The 24,148-nt window shown below is 43.6% G+C and overlaps 1 protein-coding gene across 1 annotated transcript in view; it reads right to left on the minus strand.

The window, feature by feature from the left end:
* The window catches only part of CALN1 (calneuron 1), a gene marked incomplete at both ends in the record, with an annotated part of 441,002 nt that overhangs the window by 147,713 nt on the left and 269,141 nt on the right, over nucleotides 1-24,148 (minus strand). The window contains one exon of the mRNA XM_082645148.1: nucleotides 14,200-14,312. Coding sequence (XP_082501274.1) covers nucleotides 14,200-14,312 — 113 coding nt within the window. The remainder of the gene's footprint in view (nucleotides 1-14,199; nucleotides 14,313-24,148) is intronic.

The raw sequence follows: 24,148 nt of genomic DNA on the forward strand, positions 1-24,148 counted from the left end.
GCTGTCCAAAAGAAAGACTACATTTCCCAACATGCCTTGCTGCTGGGTGTGGCAACATAACCAACTTCTGGTCAAACACGTGACTAACTTCTGGCCAAGGCAACATAAGTAGAAGTGCTGGGTGCAACTTCTTCAAACACTTGTGCTCCCTTTCCCTTCCTTGGCTTTCTGATGGGTGGAACGCAGATATGGACGTAAACCACATGGATAGGGCAACACTCTAGGATTTCAGAACAATGAACCAGATGGCAGAGAACTTGAGAACTTGGTGAGAGTGATTTATATCTGCTTCTATTCTGTTTGCACCACTGTTAGATTGCTCTCAAACACATTCCGCTGAACCTAGATCCCAACGCAGAGCCCATGGTGTCCCACAAGAGCTGATCTCTACCCCAGCATCTCCAACCTCATCTCCAACCACTTGCCCACCAAGCTGGAGTCAAGCTTCTCCCTCCTCAGGGCCCTAGAATTTGCTGTTGCCTCCCGGTGGTGAGCACTTCCCCCACAGCTTGCACAGCTGGACCTTCCTCATGATTTAGGGGTAAGTTCAAACATCACCTCCTCAGAGCAGTCTTCTCTTCACACTCTGTTTAAAGCTGTGTAGTACCTACCCTGACTGCCCTCGATTATATCATCCTATTTTATGTACTTCAAAGAACTTAATATTACCTGAGTTTATCTTATTTATTATTATCTGTTGCTTTAATGTCTATCTCTCCCCTACCCTCTACACTAGAATATAAATTCCATGAGAACAAGAGACTTGTCTCTTGTTCACCACTATATCCACGCAGGCCCATAGAGGCTTTCAATAACACACACACACACACACACACACACACACACACACACACAGAAAATGATAGAAACAGAATTCAGATAGACCTTAATACTATCAATCTAAGACAGATTGAATAGATATAAAATAAACCAGGACATTCAAGATTTTAATTATTACTGGAAAGGGGGCATATATCAATAGTTTTATTTCCTACAAACTGTGAAAGCAGTGTATTCAGTTGTCATGTTTCATTTGCAGAAACTGAACACATACTGAGATGCAGTAAATGAACACAGTAGATAGCATGAAGAAGCGATGACATAAGTGATCTTCTATGACTACAGTGCAATAAAATGATAAATTAATAACAAATGTTTAAACATAGTATGAAGTAATATTATCCCAAATAAATATTGAGTGAAGAAAGATATTAATTATAATTACAGACCATATAATTACAGACCAATGGTAGACACTACATATCAAAATCTCAGGATGGTGATAAAGCTATACTAAGAGGAAAATTCACATCTGAATTCTTTCATGAATAAAAAAAGACAAAAATAGGTGAAATAGTCATTTAATGCAGAAGTTTATAAATAATAACAACAAGAAAATAGGAAAAAGGAAGTGAAGGTCAAAGTTGAAAATACCAGAATAGGAAACAGGAAAAAAAAAAAGAATTGTTAATTAAGTTGAAGAGTACATTTTTTCCAAAAAATCAATAAAATAGACAAATTTCTGGCAAATCAGATTAATAAAAAATGAGAAAAACAAAAATTACAATTAAGAGAGGCTATAACGATGGTAAAATAGTACTTGCAAAGAAAATTTTAAACAATACTATGTACAAGTAAATGCTAATAAATTAAGTAATTTTGAGAAATTGGAAACTTCTTGAAGATAATACAAAATTTCAAAGTAGAGTAACGAATAATTAAAACTTATCGTTAAGAAATACCTCAAGGGCTTCCCTGGTGGCGCAGTGGTTGAGAGCCCGCCTGCCGGTGCAGGGGACACGGGTTCGTGCCCCGGTCCGGGAAGATCCCACATGCCGCATAGCAGCTGGGCCCGTGAGCCATGTCCGCTGAGCCTGCGCGTCCGGAGCCTGTGCTCCGCAACGGGAGAGGCCACAACAGTGAGAGGCCCGCGTACCACAAAAAAAAAAAAAAAAGAAATACCTCAAAAAAACAAAAATATCCCCAAACCAAAACCGAAAACCCTACCACTAGATCAAGGTAGTTTTATGAACTAACCTGCTCAAATTTAAGGTCATAACTAAATTCCATACTGTAGAATTTATTGTAGATCACCAAAAAAGAAAGTTGACAAATTAATTTTATCATGCTAGAATAGCTATGTTTCAAAACCTGACAATGACACTTATAGTTTTGTGCAAACTACAGGCTCCTTTTATTTATGAATACAGATGAAAAAAATCAAAATTGATGGCAAATTGAAGTTTTAACTTACACTAGAAATTTAAATTATATTAAGAAAATGACCTGCCATAACAGCAAATGTAAATTAGGGAATTTAGTAATCATTAAATCATATCAGTAAGTGAAAACAAGAATAATCACATGATCCTCTTATTAGAGATTAATAATTTTACATTTGGTAAAAGCAATCATATATTCACAATTTAAAAAACTATTGGTAAGTAAGATGTCAATTTCCTAATGTCACATTTCACCCTTCTTGTATATTACTAATAAACAGGTTTCAGTCAATACAAATGGAACTAAGATAGACACTGCCAGAAAGGAGGAAACAAAATCACTGCAATTTGTGGACAAAGTCACAGCAGACATAGAGAACCTAAGAAAATCTCTAATTCTGTAATAAGAATTTGCTCATTCTCTCATGAGTGAATTCAGTAAGGAAGCAAGATAAAAGCCAGAATCCCCCAAACTGCTTTCCACTATACTGGCAGAAAGTGGTTAGAAACATGCAATGAAAAAATCCTATTTGCAATAGTAAAAATAGAAATAAAAATAGACAGTGGTACTGCCACAAGCAAGCATGGGGTCTACAGCTCAGTGCACAGCCAAGGGAGGGCCAGGAGCTTGGACCAGATAGAAGAGTTACTGTGGTCACTTCTCCCTGCCACCCTGGTGCATCTGTGAACCTCAGAAACTCGGTCCTGTGGCATCAAGATCATTGGAGCCATGGTCAGAAGGTGTGTCTAGCAAATACTGTATGATATCACTTATGTGTAGAATCTAAATTCGTCAAACTCATAGAAGCAGGCAGTGGTATGGTGGTTGCCAGGGGCTGGGAATAGAGGTGGAGAGGTGATGGTCAAAGGGTACAAAGTTTCAGTTGTAAAAACTAAACAGAAACCTCAATTAAGTAGAGTTGGGAGACCAGAAGGGGGAGCTCTCATGCCCTGTGATGATAGCAGAGCCCAAGAAGACTCATTTCCTGGCAAGAAAAGCCCTGGACCCTTTGTTTACTATAGCCCTCTTACTATAGCCAACTTCCTTTTCCTCTCTATAAAAATGTCTCCTTCCCTTGCCATGGGGGGGTTTGCACGTGGCTCACCATGGTTGCAGACCCTGAATTACAATTCTCTGCTGATCCTCATCCCAAATAAACCCACCTTTGCTGGAGAAATATCTGGCAGTATGTTTATTTCAGGTCAACATAAGAAAAGTTCTGGAGATCTATTATACGGCATAGTGCCTATAGCTAACAATATTGTATACTTAAAATTTGCTGAGAGGGTAGATCTTATGTTAAGTGTTCTTACCACACACAAATAATAACAAAAACAACAATAATAATAAGGTAAGAGAAATCCTCAGGGGGAAATGGATATGTTTATGGCCTTGATGGTAGTGATGATTTCACAGGTGTATAGTTATCCCCAAACTCTTTGAGCTGTGTACATTAAATATGTACAGCTTTTTATATGTCAATCATAACTCAAGAAAATGGTTTTTTTAAAACAGTGCCACCAGGACACCACCCCTGAAGCACAGGAGACCCTTGTCCCCTTCAGAAGCCTGCCTTTGGGTGCCATTTGTGGGTTTTAGAGGATTCATCTGCCTGACCGCAAGAGGTCCCCACGGGCTTCACGCCTGCCTTGTTCCTTTCTCTGCTCCCTCTGAACTTGAATGCAAGCTTCTACCGTTGATAGAATCAGTCCCCATTTAGGTATCTTTTAATGAAAATTTATGCTTTTCTGAGGTCTACAGTATATACATATTACATATAAACCCTGTGTGTTAGATCCTTAAGGGTAAGTAGATTGAATAAAAGAAAATAACTTTACATAAAACTTGGGAAGATTTCATTGGACATAAGAACTAAGTTACTGGTGCCAGGACTTTCCTGATAATATGACCAGTACCTTTTTCCTCTTTTTGGCTTAGGTAACTTGTCAACCCAACCCAGCCACAGACCCATCATGAAATTATTTAGAAATGATATTTAAAATTACTTTCAATTTATTTTTCTGATTATGAAATCAATTCAGACATTCTTCTAAAGGGTAAGTTTTCGGCATACTGAATGGATATAAGGTAACTGATATAGTGGGAGGCTGCAGCCGGCCTCGGGCATCCTGTGGCTTCTACAACAAGGGGCCACCTAGCTGCTTTGGGTGGTGGCTGCCTCTCAGAGGCTTCAGCCTGAATTCCTTTCCTCCTGGCAGCTGGTGGTTGCCATTTTGACTAGATGCTTGTGTACTCTCATGTAAAGTTTGTGCTTTATTTACAGTGGGCAAGTGTATTAGAAAATCCAATCACATTTTTTGCAACTGAAAACAGTTGTTTTACAATGTGATTTTGTTAATTTGAGATTTCGTTAACTTTGCTGAATAATAACAGAATAGATCCTATGGCCAAATTGCAGAAATTTTGGAAAATACATACAAGGACAAAGAAAATTTACATTCACCTTTATTCCAATCCATAATAATTAGTAGCATCAGAATTATTACATTTGCCCACTGGACAGCTACATGTAAAAGAATGAAATTAGAACACTTCCTAACACCATACACAAAAATAAACTCAAAATGGATTAAAGACCTAAATGTAAGGCCAAACACTATAAAACTCTTAGAGGAAAACATAGGCAGAACACTCTATGACATAAATCACAGCAAGATCCTTTTTGACCCACCTCCCAGAGAAATGGAAATAAAAACAAAAATAAACAAATGGGACCTAATGAAACTTAAAAGCTTTTGCACAGCAAAGGAAACCATAAACAAGACAAAAAGACAACCCTCAGAATGGGAGAAAATATTTGCAAACGGAGCAACTGACAAAGGATTAATCTACAAAGTATACAAGCAGCTCATGCAGCTCAATATCAATAAAACAAACAACCCAATCCAAAAATGGGCAGAAGACCTAAATAGACATTTCTCCAAAGAAGATATACAGATTGCCAACAAACACATGAAAGGATGCTCAACATCACTAATCATTAGAGAAATGCAAATCAAAACTACAATGAGATATCATCTCACACCAGTCAGAATGCAAATCAAAACTACAATGAGGTATCACCTCACACCAGTCAGAACGGCCATCATCAAAAAATCTACAGGGCTTCCCTGGTGGCGCAGTGGTTGAGAGTCCGCCTGCCGGTGCGGGGGATGCGGGTTCGTGCCCCCGTCTGGGAGGATCCCACATGCCGCGGAGCGGCTGGGCCCGTGGGCCATGGCCGCTGAGCCTGCGCGACCGGAGCCTGTGCTCTGCAACGGGAGAGGCCACAACAGTGAGAGGCCCGCTTACCGCAAAAAAAAAAAAAAAAAAAAAAATCTACAAACAACAAATGCTGGAGAGGGCGCGGAGAAAAGGGAAACCTCTTGCACTGTTGGTGGGAATGTAAATTGATACAGCCACTATGGAGAACAGTATGGAGGTTCCTCAAAAAACTAAAAATAGAACTACCATATGACCCAGCAATCCCACTACTGGGCATGTACCCTGAGAAATCCATAATTCAAGAAGAGTCATGTACCACAGTGTTCATTGCAGCATTATTTACAGTAGCCAGGACATGGAAGCAACCTAAGTGTCCATCGACAGATGAATGGATAAAGAAGATGTGGCACATATATACAATGGAATATTACTCACCCATAAAAGGAAATGAAATTGAGTTATTTGTAGTGAGGTGGATGGACCTCGAGTCTGTCATACAGAGTGAAGTAAGTCAGAAAGAGAAAAACAAATACCATATGCTAACACATATATATGGAATCTAAAAAAAAAAAAAGGTTCTGAAGGACCTAGGGGCAGGACAGGAATAAAGACGCAGACATAGAGAATGGACTTGAGGACACGGGGAGAGGGAAGGGTAAGCTGGGATAAAGTGAGAGAGTGGCTTTGAGGTATATACAGTACCAAATGTAAAATAGATAGCTAGTGGGAAGCAGCCGCATAGCACAGGGAGATCACCTCGGTGCTTTGTGTCCACCTAGAGGGGTGGGATAGGGAGGGTGGGAAGGAGACGTAAGAGGGAGGGGATATGGGGATATATGTATACGTATAGCTGATTCACTTTGTTATACAGCAGAAACTAATACAACAATGTAAAGCAATTATACTCCAATAAAGATGTTAAAAAGAAAAGAATTATTACATTTTCCCCAGTTTTTGTCTCTGTATGAATATACATGGATATATAATAGATGTAGAACAGCAATGTAATTATACTATAAATTAAATCGCTAGACTATAAAGTGAAAATATTATTTTAAATAATTGTACAATATTCTATCTTTGTAAGTGCATTTTTCTACATCTCTGACTAATTTCATATGCAGAGTCTTAGATGTAGAATTATTTTTAATTATAGGGTTTAACATTGGAAAAGTTGTAGCTAAGTATCACCAAATAGTTTTCAGAAAAGTTTTACCATGTACATTTCTACCAGTAGTATATGAGTTTGCCCATTTTATCTTACTCTTGGCAGTACTATTATCATATGTTTTATTCTTTTCCAACCTGATAGGTGAAAACTGTTATCCAATTACTATTTTAGTTTATATTCCTTAGATTTCTAGTAAGGTTGAAAATTGTTTTAATATGTTTGTTTAAAGTATCAGTTGTCTGTTATTCCTTATCCCATTTTTCTATTGCCATATCTAGAGGTTTTCATATTTTTTAGAAATGCTCTTCACATATGGGGATATATATAGTCCCCATATTATATATAATGTATATATAATATATATATTATATATATTATATTATATTAATATAATAAATATTTGACTAGCTGGGGACCTTAGCCTATTAATTGCTGTATTTTTCCTATTACTTTTTGAAATATTCTTTCAACTTAATAGTTTAACAGTTTTTATTTATGATTCTTCCATTGCTTTAATGCTTAGAAAGGCATTTCCTGCTTAGAAAATTAGTTATATGTTGACATGTAATTCCTCCATCTTTTAAAAACAGTTGAAACATATACTGTTATATAGACTGAAGACCAATGACGCTTATGAATATGGATAAATGAAGGAAAAACCCATATTACCAAGGTCTGAGCAGTAAGCCTGACCAGATGCCCGCCCTGTATGCCAGGATCACTGAAATCTCAGCGGCTCTCAGACTTGAGGGAGCATGAGAGTCACCTGGAGGGCGTATTGAACTCCCGGAAGCCGGCCCCACCCTGGAGTTTCCGGTTCAGTGTTTCTGGGGTGAGGTCCAGGAATTTGCATTTCTAACGAGTCCCAGGTGATGCTGATGCGGCTCAGGAACCACACTTTGAGACCCACTTTGAGACACTAATGTTTTCCACGCTCCATATTTCACAAGCAGTAAAATCGCTTTGGGGATTCAAATGTTCACTGTCAGTCTAACAGGCCTCGTGATGCGCATGGCTGCTGAAAGCTATTTAGCTTCCATGAGATGATTAAGAACAGCAAACTCTGACAGAGTGGCACGTTGACAAAATACTGGGGGGAGGACCATCCTGTTGGTGCCAGATTGGATGTGAGGAGAGACTCTGCCTGCTAGAATGCAAGTTATCCTTCAAAGAACAAAAGTCAAAGTCCTGGAATTTTCTAGGTCTTGGCCCTGTGCAACAAATACCTTATATGAATGAATATGATTTCTTCTGTTTCATTTGCTTTCCCTGCAAATTTTATCCACAGTCGACCTCATGGGACAGGTAATCTACAGTTTCACAGATGAAAACACTGTAGGTATTTAATAAATATTTGACTAGCTGGGGACTATATTTTCTTCCCTTTAATTTTCTTTTTCTGATTATAGAACTAATGCATGCCTGTTGTCAAGCTTTTGAAAAATACAGAAGGATGTGATCACTCATCATCCTATCACATGAAACATCACTGTCAATGTTTTGATATATTTCTTTCCAGTTCTTTTATGCATAACAGATTTGGGATCATACTGTACCCGGAGCTTTGTGTAATGTTTCTTTCCTGTGTTGTGAACATGGAATGTCAAGTATTCTGAACTGAGTCAAGAAATTTACAGATTTTTTTTTTTGATATGGACCATTTTTTAAAAGTCTTTATTGAATCTGTTACAATATTGCTTCTGTTTTATATTTTGGTTTTTTGGCCCTGAGGCATGTGGGATCTTAGCTCCCCAACCAGGGATCGAACCTGCACCCCCTGCATTGGAAGGTGAAGTCTTAACTACTGGACCGCCAGGGAAGTCCCGAGTCAAGAATTTTAAACCGAGCTCCCTGTGCATCTCAGCCATGGCCCTGGAACCAGCGCATGAAATGTCCCAAGCTAAAGCCTGGGACCTGGGCTGGGGAGGATTGGCCTCTGGAACAGAGATCAAGAGTCTAGGACCAAACCAGAAATGGAAACCTGAAAAGACATGAGGCCAGAGTAAGAATTTGGGATGGAGGGACAGCAGCCAAGCATGGAGAGGTACCTGGGGAGCAGCTGCCGGTATTGTATTTCCGCAGCTGTGTCTTATCCCACCAGTGGGGGAGGAATGGACAGCTGGAAAGGATGCTGAGCAGGCCTGTGGGTGAAGTCAGGGTGGCAAGCAGGCCTTGATCTGGACCAAATCTGGGGACGGGTACCCCAGGCACTTTTTTTTTTTTTTGTGGTACGCGGGACTCTCACTGCTATGGCCTCTCCCGTTGCGGAGCACAGGCTCCGGACGCGCAGGCTCAGCAGCCATGGCTCACGGGCCCAGCCGCTCCGCGGCATGTGGGATCTTCCCAGACTGGGGCACGAACCCGTGTGCCCTGCATCGGCAGGTGGACTCTCAACCACTGCGCCACTAGGGAAGCCCTCAGGCACTTTTATGTTAGGATAACTTTCAGTGTCTTGGACATTGCACATAGCTGTGAGATAAACTAGCTATGATAACGACCTGCTTGCATACGGGCAAGCGAAGGGTACTCTGGAGCACAAAGACCAGGCAGCCCTGTGAGTTTCTTAGTTCTTGATCTCCAGCCCCAGATCCGTTCCCATACATCCAGCACCATCCAGTGAACAGATCCATTTGCTTAAATATTAATGTTTCATTTCTTAAGTCAGAAACTCTGAGTCAAGTCTCAATGAATGAAGTTGGATTGTGAATAAGATAAAAATGTGAGTCAAGAAGCCGACACCACTGGCTCCTCTCCTAGCTAAGGGCAGGACTCATCTCTCTCTTCAGAGGGAGAAGAGTTTAATGGAAGTATTGGCTGGACCTAGGATAGATCAGTAGAGCTGCATGATCTCCCGTGATGCTTGTCATTTCCTTTGCCATTGTGTGCTGTCTGCAAGCTCACGGCGGAACCCAGCTAGCACAGCGCTGGAGGTCAAGGAGGAGAAAAGATGAAGGGTTGCCGTGGGGACTCAGGTGAACCTGAGATGCAGATGCTCCACCACCCGGGAGCATTTGTTGCATTAAAGACACATTCTTGGGCACAGGTGGCCTCATGGTGTGTGGTGCGAGTGACTGGCGGAACAAAGTGACTTTGAGGACCCTGTTCCCCTGCGATTGCAATGGACCTGAAGCAATGAGCATGAAAGCCCTCCCCGCCCATCCTGAGCCTGGCCCCCTCAGCCCCTCCGTCCCCTCCTCTCTACCATTAACATATACCAAGTCTTAAGGCTGATTTCAAAAATAATTTCACAAGCCCTGCTCAACTACATCACAGCAGTAACAGCCAACACACAGGACTTTGATGAGTGAAGGGAAAGAAGACAATAAGAATTTCACAAGTTATTATTATTTTCTACATAAGAGAGAGGTTCTGAACTGGCTACCAAGAAAGCTGTGAGCCTCACACCCAGAGGACTGAGTATCCTGGAAGGATGGAGACTCTGAGTCGTAGCCCTCAGACCAGCCTCTTTGGAAAGGAGGCTGCATTAATAGCCAATTACATTCCACCCTCACTGATACCAATTTCTCACAAAGAGCCAGAGGCTCAAAACTTTTGGGATGAGCACCAACCGATAAATAGCTGTCTTTGCAGAATCCCATTTGATTTTATTTTACCCTTGGCACTGTAGGCTAGAATGCCAGGAAGGAGCGAGCACTGAGAGCCGATTTAATTAGCAAGGTGAGCCTAGGGCCTGGTGGGATCACTTCTCAGAACACAGAGAACAGCCAGCCATGGTCACAGTTTTCCTCTAAGGTAGGAAGAAACCAAAGCCTAGGGAAAATGAAAGGCTGTGGCAGCAATGTCGGGGCAGAAGTTGAAGTCCAATTACAGAATCATCCCCCTTTGTGGTAGCCAGTCTCCAAGGTGGTCCCCAATGACCCCTGCCTCCCGGTAATCACTGGGAGGTGGTCCTCTCCCCACTGAATGGGGATGACCTGTGTAACCAATAGGATATTGCAGAAATGATGGAGTTTGACTTCCAGTGCTAGGTCATAAAAGACATGACAGCTTCTGCCTCGTACTCTCTTGACTCATTTGTTTTTCTGGAAGCCAGCTGTCATGTCACGAGGACACTCAAGCAGCACCACGGAGAGGTCCGCGTGGCAAGGACCTGAGGCCTCCTGCCAACGGCCAGCATCACCTTGCCAGCCACATGAGCAAGCACCTGAGAGCACATTCTCCAGCCCGAGTCAAGTCTTCAGATGATCACAGTCCCAACCAGCATTTTGACGGCAACCTCATCAGAGACCCTGAACCAGAACCACCCAGGTAAGCTGCTATTGAATTCCTGACCCACAGAAAGTTAGATAGTAAATACTTACTGTTTTATGTCACTAGCTTTTGGTGTAATATATTATGCAGCAATAGATCACTAATATGGCCTTCCAAGTGTACCATCATGTCTGTTTCCACAGGAAACTGATTTTGTCCCTCACAGGAAGCCTTGTCAGTGTCTCAAATGGATGGTCTTCTCCTTTCTAGAATATCAGTAACTCCTGATATCAAAATCTCCTGCCTGGAATTTCAGAGGCAGAAGGCTGCCTTTCTTCTGCTCCTCTTCTAGACCATCTTAAACCACAGCAGCAAAATAAACACTCACGTGTACACAGATGCACATGCACACATACACCTGTGCACATATAGAGCTTTCTTTTAAACCTGAAAAATCACTCAAGTGCTGGGGATATGAGCTTTTTTTCCAGGAAGGACCAGATGCTCTGGATGTTCTGAGTACAGTTTTCTCACACTGTCACTGAATGGGCAGATGGGGTGGGGGGCAGGCAGCAGAGGAGGCTGACTATCAAGAATGGGTTGATGGTCTTTCTCCTTTGCTAGTCGTCAAAGTCTGAGCTGGGTGAGCAACAGCAGGAGAGGAAGTCACAGACACCAGTCCACAGGGTCCCACATTCATTTAGATATTTCAGAATTGAATTTTCCCCTTTTATTCTCTTTTTCCCATCCCATGTATCATCCTGGGTGAGGGGGAGGGTCTTTGGTAAGGCAAAACCACAGAGACTTCATGAGCATAGCAGCATGTCCCAATGATGCATGAGACAATCAATATATTATAAAAGAAATATTTCCTCATGTAGATGCTCTACTGGGAAGAATCTGGCAGATGTGAGGCCTCCACTTAAGATATAATTAAGTACCTGCAGCTCCTTTCCCTTCAGGATCGGGGCCAGGAAGAATGCTTAGAGCCTGGAAGGGCTTGCAGCATCCTTCTAGGCTAGAGTGGGTCCTGAAGGCAGAGGCAAAGGGTAGAAAGCATTCAGAGGGGGCAATACAGGAGCGCAGGGAAGAAGAGAAACCGAGAAGAGAAGCAACTCCCAGATGTCCAAACAGAGTACATCTGTATGGGCTGCAAGATGCCAGGTGGGAAATAATGTTTCTCTGTCTTGTTAACTATATGCTCACTTTTTTTTTTTTTTGCTGCACCGTGTGGCATGCGGGATTTTAGTTCCCTGACCAGGTATCGAACCCCTGCCCCCTGTATTGGAAGCACGCAGTCTTAACCACTGGATCCCCAGGGAAGTCCCACTACGTGCTCACTTTTGATTTTTTCCAGGAGAGTCTACCCGTCTATCTTTCCACATCAAAAGGTTACCTGAGCGCTGAAATATTCTGATAATGTGGCCAGTAGGGTCAGGGAGGTCCTTCTCTAGGGAGAGTCAGGGCTGATCTCAACCACAGGGAGATGATGATGTTCTCCTGATGGGTATCAGCAGTGTGGAGGTCAGACGCCATGTCTCACTCTCCCCTGCCCTGGATATCCTCCAGGACCAGGTCCTGTCTCTCTGGTCATCTTCAGGTATATGACTTCCCTTGTTGAGCTCATCCTTGACTCTAATTTCACCCACTAGCTCTGATGAATTCCAAATCTGGGTTCCCAGCCCTGGCCTCTCGCCCATGATCCATCCTTGATTTCAGCTGTGCATAGGCTTTCCTTGGTGACTGACCCTCAACGTGTCCAATTTAGAATTCAACTCCACAAAGACGTCTTTTCTCCATGATCGTATTCCTGGCAGTAGTAGCCAGTTGGGAAACTTGGAGTCCGTCATCTCAACCCTTCTTTCCTCAGGCTCTAAATCCACTCTGCCAGTGGGTCCTGAGCTCTTTCCCTTTCAACCGTATCTTCCTCATGGTCAATGACTTTCCTGTGCTCATTGCCTCCACCTTTTTTCAAACTCTCATTGTGACAGGCTGGGGATGCTCTCTTTTCTTTCTTTTCTTACTTAATCCCCCACTTATTTCAAGGTTTGAAGCAAGTACCCCCACTTCCTGAAGCCTTATCTGACCTCTCAAGACGACATGTGTCTCCTTTCTTGAACTTCTATTCATTTTATTTAAAAAAAAGTTATTGAGGGTCTGCTGAGTACATGGGCTAACTGCTGAGGGCACCACAACAATGAAGTCCCTGGCTGCAAGGAGATTACAGTCTAGTAACCATCAAGCCAAATGATTACTCTTTGTTTTCTCTCTTAGTTGTGTTTCCCCAACCAAATTCTTAAATAGCCAGGGCTGTGTCTTAAGCATCTTTTGTAAAACCCATAGTTACTGTTAGACTACAGGGCCAGTAACAAGTTCTTACTAAGTACTTGTTAGTTATATGTAAGATGGGTAGCAGAATAAGACTAGAGATACATGTCAACTGCAATCCTTATCTAGAGATACAGAGAATTATCTTTGGTTAAGGAAAAAAACACATCAAGAAATTAAAGAAACCACACCATGTTTGAATGGTATTTTACATGTTTAAACAATAATTCAATTTAACTTGACAAATTAACTCAATTTTTTTTTCTTTTTTCTTTTTTTTGGCTATGCTGCGCAGCATGCGTGATCACACTTCCCTGACCAGGGATTGAACCCGTGCCCCCTGCAGTGGAAGCACAGAGTCCCAACCACTGGACCACCAGGGGAGTCCCTAATTTTTTAAAATAATTATTGATGAGTCATTCCCCAAATTCCATAGTCACAAAGTAAGAGTCACATTTTAAGACTAAACAACTAATATAGAGAAATGATTTATAGCACAATTAATAATTTGAAGGTATTATTTGGAATTTCCTAAGAGATTTTACAAGATAGAAATAGAAGCAAATTGAGAAGCATCAAATGCAAATTTTTAGATAAAACCATTCTGTCCTATTAAGAGTATTGCTAGAGTCCAAACACACAAGGCAACCATGCCATCCTCCCAGCAAGGATCTGCTGGAACCAGGGACAGAGTAGGCTCAGGTAATACCAATATGTCCTTTCTAAGTGTCCCCAGGAAAAAGTCTTTTGTGAATCAGAAGTGGAGGAATCTCATTTCTCCAAAATGTAAAACTATTTTTGATATAAGGGAAAATAGGGAGATATTTCACTCTTCCAAGCCTTAAATGAGTATAGTTTTAATTCTTTGTTCAGAGGGCCTAGTATGGATCTCAACTTAGATGTCCAGTTCAAGGAATGTATGTCACTCAAGCCCAGAAGGGAGCTTCATGTGCTGAACAGAAGCTGAAGAATTCACAGTCAAATGTTAGTCCCAGACGCGTTTACTGTCAAACTTAATTTTTCAAAAAATTCTTACTCACCTGCCAGAATATGCTGTCTATTGTGTTTCCAAGAAAACCATCACGACCTTCTGAAGACACCAGTTTGGGGCCAAGAATTGTCATGAATTCATCAAAATCCACCTGACCGTCCCCTGGAAGGAGAAGATATAAATACGAGTTGAAAAGTAGCTGAAATTGACCTACTGTACTCAATGAAATAAACATCTCCATGCTTTTCTCCATGGCATGAGCTCAATCAATGAAGAGCTGAAACCATTTCTGAAAATTGGGCTTCATTCTTAAAATACCAAAAGAAATACAAGAAATTGGCAACCGTTAGCACCTCTAATACCACATATTCCTAATCATTTGTCAGTATTTGTGTCTAAATGCCCAACCAACACTTCCCACTTAAATGGCCACAACTTCACACCTGCTGTACATGGACCCCAAATTGACCAGCTGTACAGGAGAGAAATCACATCTTCATCCCTATCTCTTCCTTCATCCTTGTCAATCACACATAAATTTAGTCATCAAGTCTTACTGATTTCACTTCTTAAATATCTGTGGCTGCTGTACCTTTTTTGTTAATACAATTGCTAGTCCATTTCCAAAATGACTGTGGTGGGAAAATGCTTCCAAGAATGAATGTTCCTAGTTATAATTACAATGTTACTAGTAGAATGGCTTTTGCCCTCATACTCTCACCTCCACACTCTTCCAGACAGTTGAGTTTACTTCCCCAAAGCATATGTGACCGTGCTTTTTCCCCCAAAGCATATCTGACCATGCTTTATAAACTTCAAAGGCATCTTTGACCAAAAATAAGGAAACCACCTCAGTATGGTATTCAAGTCCCACTATTCCTTTTGACACACTTTGCTTCTCACCTCTGCACAAAATGCCATGCTCTTTCAGAGTTCCATACCTCTGTACATTCTGTTCCCTCTATCCAGGATGCCCTTCCCCATTTGTCTCCTTGGTGATCTCTAACTTGTTCTATACAATGAAGCTTAAATATCCTGTGCTCTTTTTGTATTTCTCCTGACCCTTCCTCATCTCAATAGACAGAGTTGGGCACTTTCTTCTGTCCCTTCTACTAATTTAGTGTGCATCTATTTAGAACAGATCACCCTCTATCTCAGCCACTAATTTGCACACCTATCTCCCACCTGGATTGTGAGCTCTGCAAGGCCAGGGACCCAGTCTGAAACTTCTTTATATCTGACACCATGGTAGGCGCTCAATATGCACTTAGAGAATGAATGACATCTCTTGCTTGTTTGTTTTTCCTTTGCTCAGTTCAGCATGCATTGGATCTTTCATACTAGAGCTGACACTGACCAAAGGTGAACTTGAGCCAAATTAGACAAAATTAGACCTTCAGAGTATTGTCTGAGCCTCAATGACTCATCAGTGTGGCATTCTGCACCCTTGGGATGGCTCAGGAGGGTGTCTCCACCAAGAGCTCACCACATCTTGGCCCCAGGCAGGGAGGACAGTCCAGGTTTCTGCATACATGTTTGCCAAAGTGCAGACACATAAATCCACTCCTGGAGTGCAATCGCCTTCCAAGAGCCTTCATTGGAAACCTATTTCCAAAAGTCAAGCAGACGTCATCATCAAGACGTCAATAATTCAGAACAGACAGTCCAGGAACAGATCCCAGTGTAGATAAAACTTCCCAGAGGACAGGGGAAGCATGACACATCAGTAGGATGGACTACTGAGAGGAAATTGATGTATCTCTCACCTGTCAGCAAGATGAAAGGATCCAAAATTTCACCTTGGCTGGTCATCATAAGATGGCTAATTCAAGAGACAATGAGTTAGCATCTTGCCTTTCAAATCAGCAAATACTTATAAAAAGAATACTGCTCAGTGTTGGCAGAGATGCAGATAAGAGATGGACTCTCTGACGCATCTCTGGGGATATTCACCCAGATATTGACTAGCAGTATTCAAGATGCTGTAACATTCTGGTTCTTTTGGACCTAACAACTTCACTTTTAAAGAAAAAGACAAAGCAAGGAAATGAACTTAAATGCAGACCAAGATGTTTGCCCAAAGATAAGTCATCCAGTATTTGTGAAAGTGGAAAGTTGGAAGCTGGAGGAAGATGAGAATGGCCCAGTCTTGCTGGCATTCATACTGAGCGAGAACCATGAGGCTCGGACCACCACACTTGTTATATACATGCACTAACCCCCAGCTCACCCCAAGCCACTCCCACTAGTCAAAGCTGGTTCTGGATGGCCAAAAAATTTCAGGCCAGAGGGTGCATTCTCAAGAGAGAGAGCATCACCTTCCGTGAGATGGAAAGTTATGCTTAGGGGACCAAAAATAACTTAGATATTATGGTTTGTGGCCCTTCTAACGTCACAGTGTATAAACAGATATACATACAGTATATCTGTGAAATTATAATAAAATGCCATGGGCTTAGGACAACTAGGGAAACAAGTTTCTTTTTTTTTTTTTTTTTTTTTTGTGGTACGCGGGCCTCTCACTGTTGTGGCCTCTCCCGTTGCGGAGCACAGGCTCTGGACGCGCAGGCTCAGCGGCCATGGCTCACGGGCCCAGCCGCTCCACGGCATGTGGGATCTTCCCGAACTGGGGCACGAACCTGCATCCCCTGCATCGGCAGGCGGACTCTCAACCACTGCGCCACCAGGGAAGCCTCCCCCCCATTTTTAAAAAATATCATTGAGCCAAGGGAGATTCCTGCAGGCCCATAGTTGGAGAAATAATCAGGGTGGGGCCCCCTCACCTATCTCTCTCTCTCTTGGCATCTTCTCAGCTCTGGCTCCTGAGTATGTGTGTACATTGCACATTTTCTGCAGACCTTCAGTACACAAAGACTCCTCCTTTCACATACACAGCTCGACCTCAGACCTGCCAGCAGTACAAGGTTCTATTCAGATTTAGACTAAGGAAAAGCTGCCTTCAGCGGATCCTAGTTTGAAGGACAACTAGGACTGGGAACACCCCACAAGCTATCAATGCTGTTCCCAGAAGTCTGGCCCCCATGTCCCCACCCTCTCCCTGCATCCATTCCAGGAGACCTGAGATGAATACAATCTCAGAGAGCAGTTTCTCCCTAAGTCCCTTGAACAGAAACCAGCCCCAGGCCGAGGCAAGGTCTGGGAAGTCTGATGATGATCTTGACATCTAACATACTGAGCAGTCACCATGCCATGGCATCATTTAAAGAAATCGCCACACCCTAGTTCATTTAAGGCTGCCAGCGGCCCTTTTACAGATGAGAAAACTGAAGCACAGAGAGGTTCAGTCACTTGCAGAAGCTCACACAGGGGAGCAGAGCTGGGATTCCAAACCCAGCAGTCTGCCTGTGCTTTCGCTGTCTCTCAGGAGGCCGGGCGATGTGTGGTCTGTCAGAACACTGTTCCCTCTGATCCCAGCGTTCCCTGGCTGGGGAGTGCAAAGGCTGCCTGGCACACAGAGGCAAACTGAAATCTAAGTTGCTCTTTTGGGTCTCGGGTCAGCTGCTGGAGGTCTTTCTTAAGCATTTAAAAGAATGACGATAAGTAATAGGAAATACTGATTTAACATTTGCGATATGCCAGACACTGAACTCAAGGCCTTACATATATTATTGTTTGATTCTATCCCAACACTATGAATAGGTTCCACCCTTCCACATTTTGCCCTTGAGAAAATTTTGGCAAGAAGAGGTTAAAAGGAACTAGGTCAAGGCTGGGCAGCTAGTAGGCATCAGCAAAGGGATCAGCTTGGAACCCCTGATGCTAACCCCACGTAGCAAAGCCTCCCTCTGTGCCAGAGGCCCCAGCATCATTCCTAGCCCAGGTTCATATCTCTCTTCCAAGTTTGAGAGTTTAATATGCTTTCCTATCTGGGCCTTTGGGAAGAAATTTAGTAGGAATTTGGGAGGATGGCCTTTAGGGGCATTAATGCAAATGACCACTGCCTGAAAGCTATTTGTTCCCCAAACTGCCATTCTGCCTGCAGTGAGGGTCTCAGTAATTCTCCTTGGATGGTCAATACTCTGAGGACCCAGGTCTCTCACATACAACCCTCCAGGCATCCTCTTCCACCAAAGGAATTGGTCTGACGAATGAGGCCTGTGCAGGCCTAGCAGCATGACATGAGGCTGGCTTCTGGATTCACAGTCCCCTAAAAACAAAATGGGTATCTTCCCAGACTCCCCAACCTTTCACAGAATGCAGCGGATTCTGAATGCAAAAACTTTATTTGGTTAAATTGTTTTACGAATCTTGAACAGGCAAGTAAGTGCCGAGTGAAAGAATGAAATTCACGCCTACAGGGCCTCAGTCCCCCTCCACAAGCCTCCAAATACCATGATCCGCTTAGCAAGACACGCGGGAAGCTAACCTGCCCGGGACTGTGCCTGATTGCTTCCCACTGCTATGTAAGTCAGAGTAATGAACTTGAACGAGGGCAGGAAGCCGAGGGAGGGCTAGGACTGCACAACATTCGTTAAGACCAACCAGCTGAAACTTTCACCAAGAGGTAAAATAACAGTAAAAATCACTGCAAAATAAAAGGAAGGAAAGGCATATACAGAAAAAATGATGGGCTCAGAAGGGTAATGAGGAGACAGATTAGGAGGAAGAAGAAATGTCTGCCTGAGACTCCGTTCAAATCAACTGACTCAATTCCAAAAGCATGCCTACAAAGGAGCGGGCGATGTACGGTGGGGGCAAGAAAGAGACGAATAGACACAGGCTTACTTCCAGGAGGTTGCGGTCCGAAACCTGGGACAGAATCAAGTGGGAGCTGGGACTTACCTAGAAGCACCGAGCTAGGGCTGCACCAAGCTGGGAGCAAAGGCTCCAATTAGGAAATTCTCAGTGGCTCAGCAGTGAGCCCTCAAGGGAGGGAAGGTTCTAACGAGCTGAAAGGGGAGATGAGGTGAGCACCCTGAACAACGTGGAGCCCCCAGGAAGGATGGAAGGTGGCTGGAGCAGCAACCACCCTTCCTTCACGCTGGATCGAGTGTTCCTATGGGAAGAGAACAGGACGAGATAAGCACTGCTGGTCCTCGATGCAGAGTCAGTGGAAAGGGTCCAAGTGGGGGGTAAGAGCATCACCCACCACCAACACCATCCAGTGAAATTCTTTTGCCTAATGCTTCAACCTCTCATAAAGTGTTAGGGACTGAACTATGCCTAGATTCATCGGCTGAAGCCCTAACTCCCCCCACCACCACCAAGTGTGACTGTATTTGGAGACAAAGACTTGAAGGAGGTAATTAAGGTTAAATGAGGTCATAAGGGTGGGGCCCTAATCCAATAGGACTGGTGTCCTTATAAGGAGCGGAAGAGACACCAGGAGTGCAAGCACAGAGGAAAGACCATGTGAGGACACAGCGAGAGGGTGGCCATCTGCAAGCCAAAGAGTGAGCTCCCACCAGAAACCAACCCTGTCAGGACCTTAGTCTTGGATTTCCAGCCCCTGGAACTGAGAGGAATACATTTCTGTTGTTTAAGCCACCCAGTCTATGCCATTTTATTACGGCAGCCCGAGCTAACTAACACATCAAGGTAGGGAAGAACAATGGGCTCTTGGGAGACTTGGCGCTTTTTTCACTGTTCCTGTGAGTTAGAGCCTAAAATTGAGACTTATGGGACTTCCTTGGTGGTCCAGTGGTTAAGATTTCACGTTCCCAATGCAGGGGGCATGGGTTGGATCTCTGGTCGGGGAACTAAGATACCACATGCCACATGGCGCATCCAAAAAAACATAATAAAATTTTTTTTAATTTTTTAATAAAAGAAAGTAAAATAGAGACTTAAGAGTGCCATTTTGATATCCTGTTACAGTCTATGTAAGAGGCAGGAGAAAGGCACTGGAAAGGAAGAGTTTGAGAGGAGAACCAAGCCCTAGATAACAGGGGAGACCAAGATTCAGTAAGGGACTGGCAGTTAGCCTCCAGTAGTGTTGAATGCCACAGGGGACCCAGTAGGATGAAGGCTGAGAAAGGGACATTGTAAGGATGATGACTGGACCTGGTGGGGGGGGGGAGCAAAACCAAGCCCTTGTCCCAACAACAGCACCTGAATTTTTACAGAAAAGGGGCTGAGGAGCAGCGCTTTGGTTGGAAGGGGTCTACAGCTCTTCGGGTGGGATACATATTAGAGGGATCACACCCTGGATCACTGGGCTATGTATTGGAGGCATCTCAAGACCCACCCCCAAGTTCAACAGCTCACTAAGAGATTCCCAGGACTCAGCATATAGTCCTACTCACAGCTATGATTTATTACCATGAAAGATTAGAAAGCACAATTATCAAAGAGAAAACGTGACTGGGGTGAAGTCTGGAGGAAACCAGGCACAAGTTTCCAGAATTCTCTCCCAGTGGAGTCAAGAGGACATGCTTGGGCTTCCCTGGTGGCGCAGTGGTTGGGGGTCCGCCTGCCGATGCGGGGGACGCGGGTTCGTGCCCCAGTCTGGGAGGATCCCACGTGCCGCGGAGCGGCTGGGCCCGTGAGCCATGGCCGCTGAGCCTGCGGGTCTGGAGCCTGTGCTCCGCAACGGGAGAGGCCACAGCGGTGAGAAGCCCCGCGTATCGCAAAAAAAAAAAAAAAAAAAAAGAGGACATGCTTAATTCCGCCAGCAATGAGCAGTGGCAACATAGCGAAATCCCATCCAGCAGGAGAGCTCATTAGAGTCCCGTTGTCCAAGGTATTTATTGGGGGCTGGTCAGGTAGGCAATCTGTCCCTGGCATGGACTAAAAGTCAAGACTCCCAGAAGGAAAGCAGGTGCTTAAACCTAAACCATATTGTACGTACGGTTTAGGTACAGTGAGCCACTTGTTTCTTTTAGGAATGACGGGGATGCTCCCCAAACCCAGTCTCCCAGACACCAGCAGAGGGCTAACCTTGCAAGCAGGACTTTCAAAGGATAGCCTGTTGTGTTAACTCTTTTTTTTTTTCTTTTGAAAGATATTTGCCATGTATTTCTTCTTTAGGTCTTTTTTTATTAATTAATTTATTTTTATGTTTATTTTTGGCTGTGTTGGGTCTTCGTTTCTGTGCGAGGGCTTTCTCTAGTTGCGGCAAGCGGGGTCCACTCTTCATCGTGGTGCGCAGGCCTCTCAGTATCGTGGCCTCTCTTGTTGCGGAGCAGAGGCTCCAGACGCACAGGCTCAGTAGTTGTGGCTCACGGGCCTAGTTGCTCTGCAGCATGTGGGATCTTCCCAGACCAGGGCTCGAACCCATGTCCCCTGCATTAGCAGGCAGATTCTCAACCACTGCGCCACCAGGGAAGCCCATTAACTCTTTTCTGAACACACCTCTACCTTCATTCTAAGGTCTTGGGTCATCAAGCCAAGACCACAGAAATCTGGGGAAATCAACATTTACACCTAGAACAGGAAGAGATGCACGGCTTCTCATGGTTCAGAGTCCCTAATAATTGACCTCGCAGTGGCTGGTGACACAAGGGACAGTCTTCCTAGATCCGAGAGGCTTGACTCTGTGCAGCAACCCGGCTTGGCCATTCTTCTGAAAGGACTAGCACAGTCTCTCCAACCTCTGCTTCTGCTCACAGAATTTTACATACATCAAGTCCTCCTAGTTCCTGAACCACCCCATCCTCAACCTGTTGGTCAAAGCATCACCAAGGCCCAGACAACCCCAAGCAGTGCACCTGCCTTCAGCATCCCAGGAAGCCTGTTTCCCATGAGAGCTGAACATTAAGCAGAGTTTTTTTTTTGTTTTTTGTTTTGTTTTTTTTTTTTTTTTTTTTTCTTTTTGCGGTATGCGGGCCTCTCACTGTTGTGGCCTCTCCCGTTGCGGAGCACAGGCTCCGGATGCGCAGGCCCAGCGGCCATGGCTCACGGGCCCAGCCGCTCCGCGGCATATGGGATCCTCCCAGACCGGGGCACGAACCCGTATCCCCTGCATCGGCAGGCGGACTCTCAACCACTGCGCCACCAGGGAGGCCCTAAGCAGAGTTTTTACATCTATTATATAACCCAGAGTAACAGAAAAGATGTTTTTACTTCCACTTTACCCGTGAATGGGAAATAGCAATTGACCACAGTAGAACGAGAAAGTCGAGCAGTAGTGGTGGTGAAGGGGGGTTGGTGGAGGCTGGTGGCACCTCCTAGCACTCACTGCCACTACCCACTCTCACTTCTCCTCCAAAGAGGAGCAGGAGCTAATCAATAGAGCTGGCTCTCAGGAGGTGTGCAAAGATTGTGCTCACAGCTGGGGCTCACACCCTGGTAGTGTTTCTCAACAATGCTATAGGTTCATCCAAGCCTGGTCTGCTCTGAGTAAGCCCAGCCATCCTACCTCCTCTCTTATTTTCTACATGGGGATACAGGCCATGAATAAGGTTGAATACAAAGGAGCACTTTATTTCTTATTCCTACTGCTCTTATGCACACGTCTCCCTCAGGGATCCATGTGGAAGAGAAACTGTCAAGACAAGACAGACCATGCATCTTACTAGCACCAAATCCGCCTTCTACTCCAATAGCTGCAAGGTCATTTCTAAACTTCAGAGAATAGTTTTGACTTAAAAGTTTCTGATCTGAAATACATTAGGGAATAAGTTATGAGAAAATGGATACTGTGACTACAGAATAATCTTGACTTCAGGATTAAGAAGAACAGATACTGAGCACCTTTTCATGGACCTGTTGGCCACCTGGATGTCTTCTTTGGAAAAAAAATCTATTTTGTTCTGTCCATATTTAAATCAGATTGTTCGGGTCTTTTTGGTTAATGAGTTGGATGATGTTGTTTAAGGGTACAGACTTCCAACTAGTGGAGAAATAAGTCCTGGAGATCTAACACACACTAAGTGATTGTAGCCAACAAAACTGTATTATAAACATTAAACTTGCTAAGAGAATAGATCTTAATTGTTCCCAATATTAGAAGAAAATAATTCTGTGACATGATAGAGGTGTTAGCTAACGCTACTCTGATAATCATACTGCAGTATAAATGTATCAAGTAAAAAAAGAATGAAGATAATTTCTAATGTGTCTTCACTCAACTTTCTGTTAAAGAGTCCATGAAACTAGAAAAAGACCAAAAAAATCACAGAAGTTCTAACAGCTGAGGCCACCCATCAATCACTTGAAAAAAACCTGGGGAAATGTTTACCAACCACAGCCTCGGTGAAGCAGATGGAGAAATAAAACTGGTGGTCTGTGCAGGCTGCACTCTTGGCAAAGGAGCTGCAGCACCTGCCAAAAAGTGGTAGGAAGAGGCATGAGCCTCATACCGAGTCCTCCCCAAGCTCAGAGACCCAGACTCTGCAAACCTAGAAACCCAGGCAACCAGGTCCCAAGCGTGTGTGCCTGGGCTGCTAGGAAGTCTGGCACCTTGTCCTCGTCTCTTGTCATCCCTTTTCTCTCCTTCCCTGGCACCTCCCTTTCAACCTCCATTTGTAGCTACAACCCCAGCACATGACAAGAGTGGAAGTTCCAGCACTGGCCAGCATCATGCTGTAGGCTCCAGTCTCCATGCCCTAAGCAGGGCAGAGACAGTAGGAACCCAGAGTGTAATGTGTTGGGAATTATCATTTTTTAATATGATGCTTCTTGATCATGATTCTTTCACCATAATTCTCAGATTTACAGAAGTGGCAAGTGGAAGCAGAATAACAAACTCTGTCCAGTATTCTTTTACTGAATACTTACTAGCCACTAGAAACTGCACAAGGTACTGCACACTTCTACCCCATAACTGGATATTCTGAAACCCAAGTGGGAAAAGAACGTGGTCAGTGACACCCACACATGCTGATGGTTGGCCAATGCTGAGACCCGGGTCTCCACGTTAAGAATTGAAAACTAAGGGAAAAAATTGGGATTAGTCCAGAAGAGAAGAGAAACATTATCCTGAACACCCAAAGGAAAATTTATTCCCCAAAGTCACTCACTATTAGAAAGAGAAGAAAGCTTAAGGAACACCTGTTTGTATTCTCACTATGACAGATGAAAACAGCCCTATGCAA

This window comes from Mesoplodon mirus (assembly GCF_964341445.2).
Source record: "Mesoplodon mirus genome assembly, chromosome: 15".
Lineage (NCBI taxonomy): Eukaryota > Metazoa > Chordata > Mammalia > Artiodactyla > Ziphiidae > Mesoplodon > Mesoplodon mirus.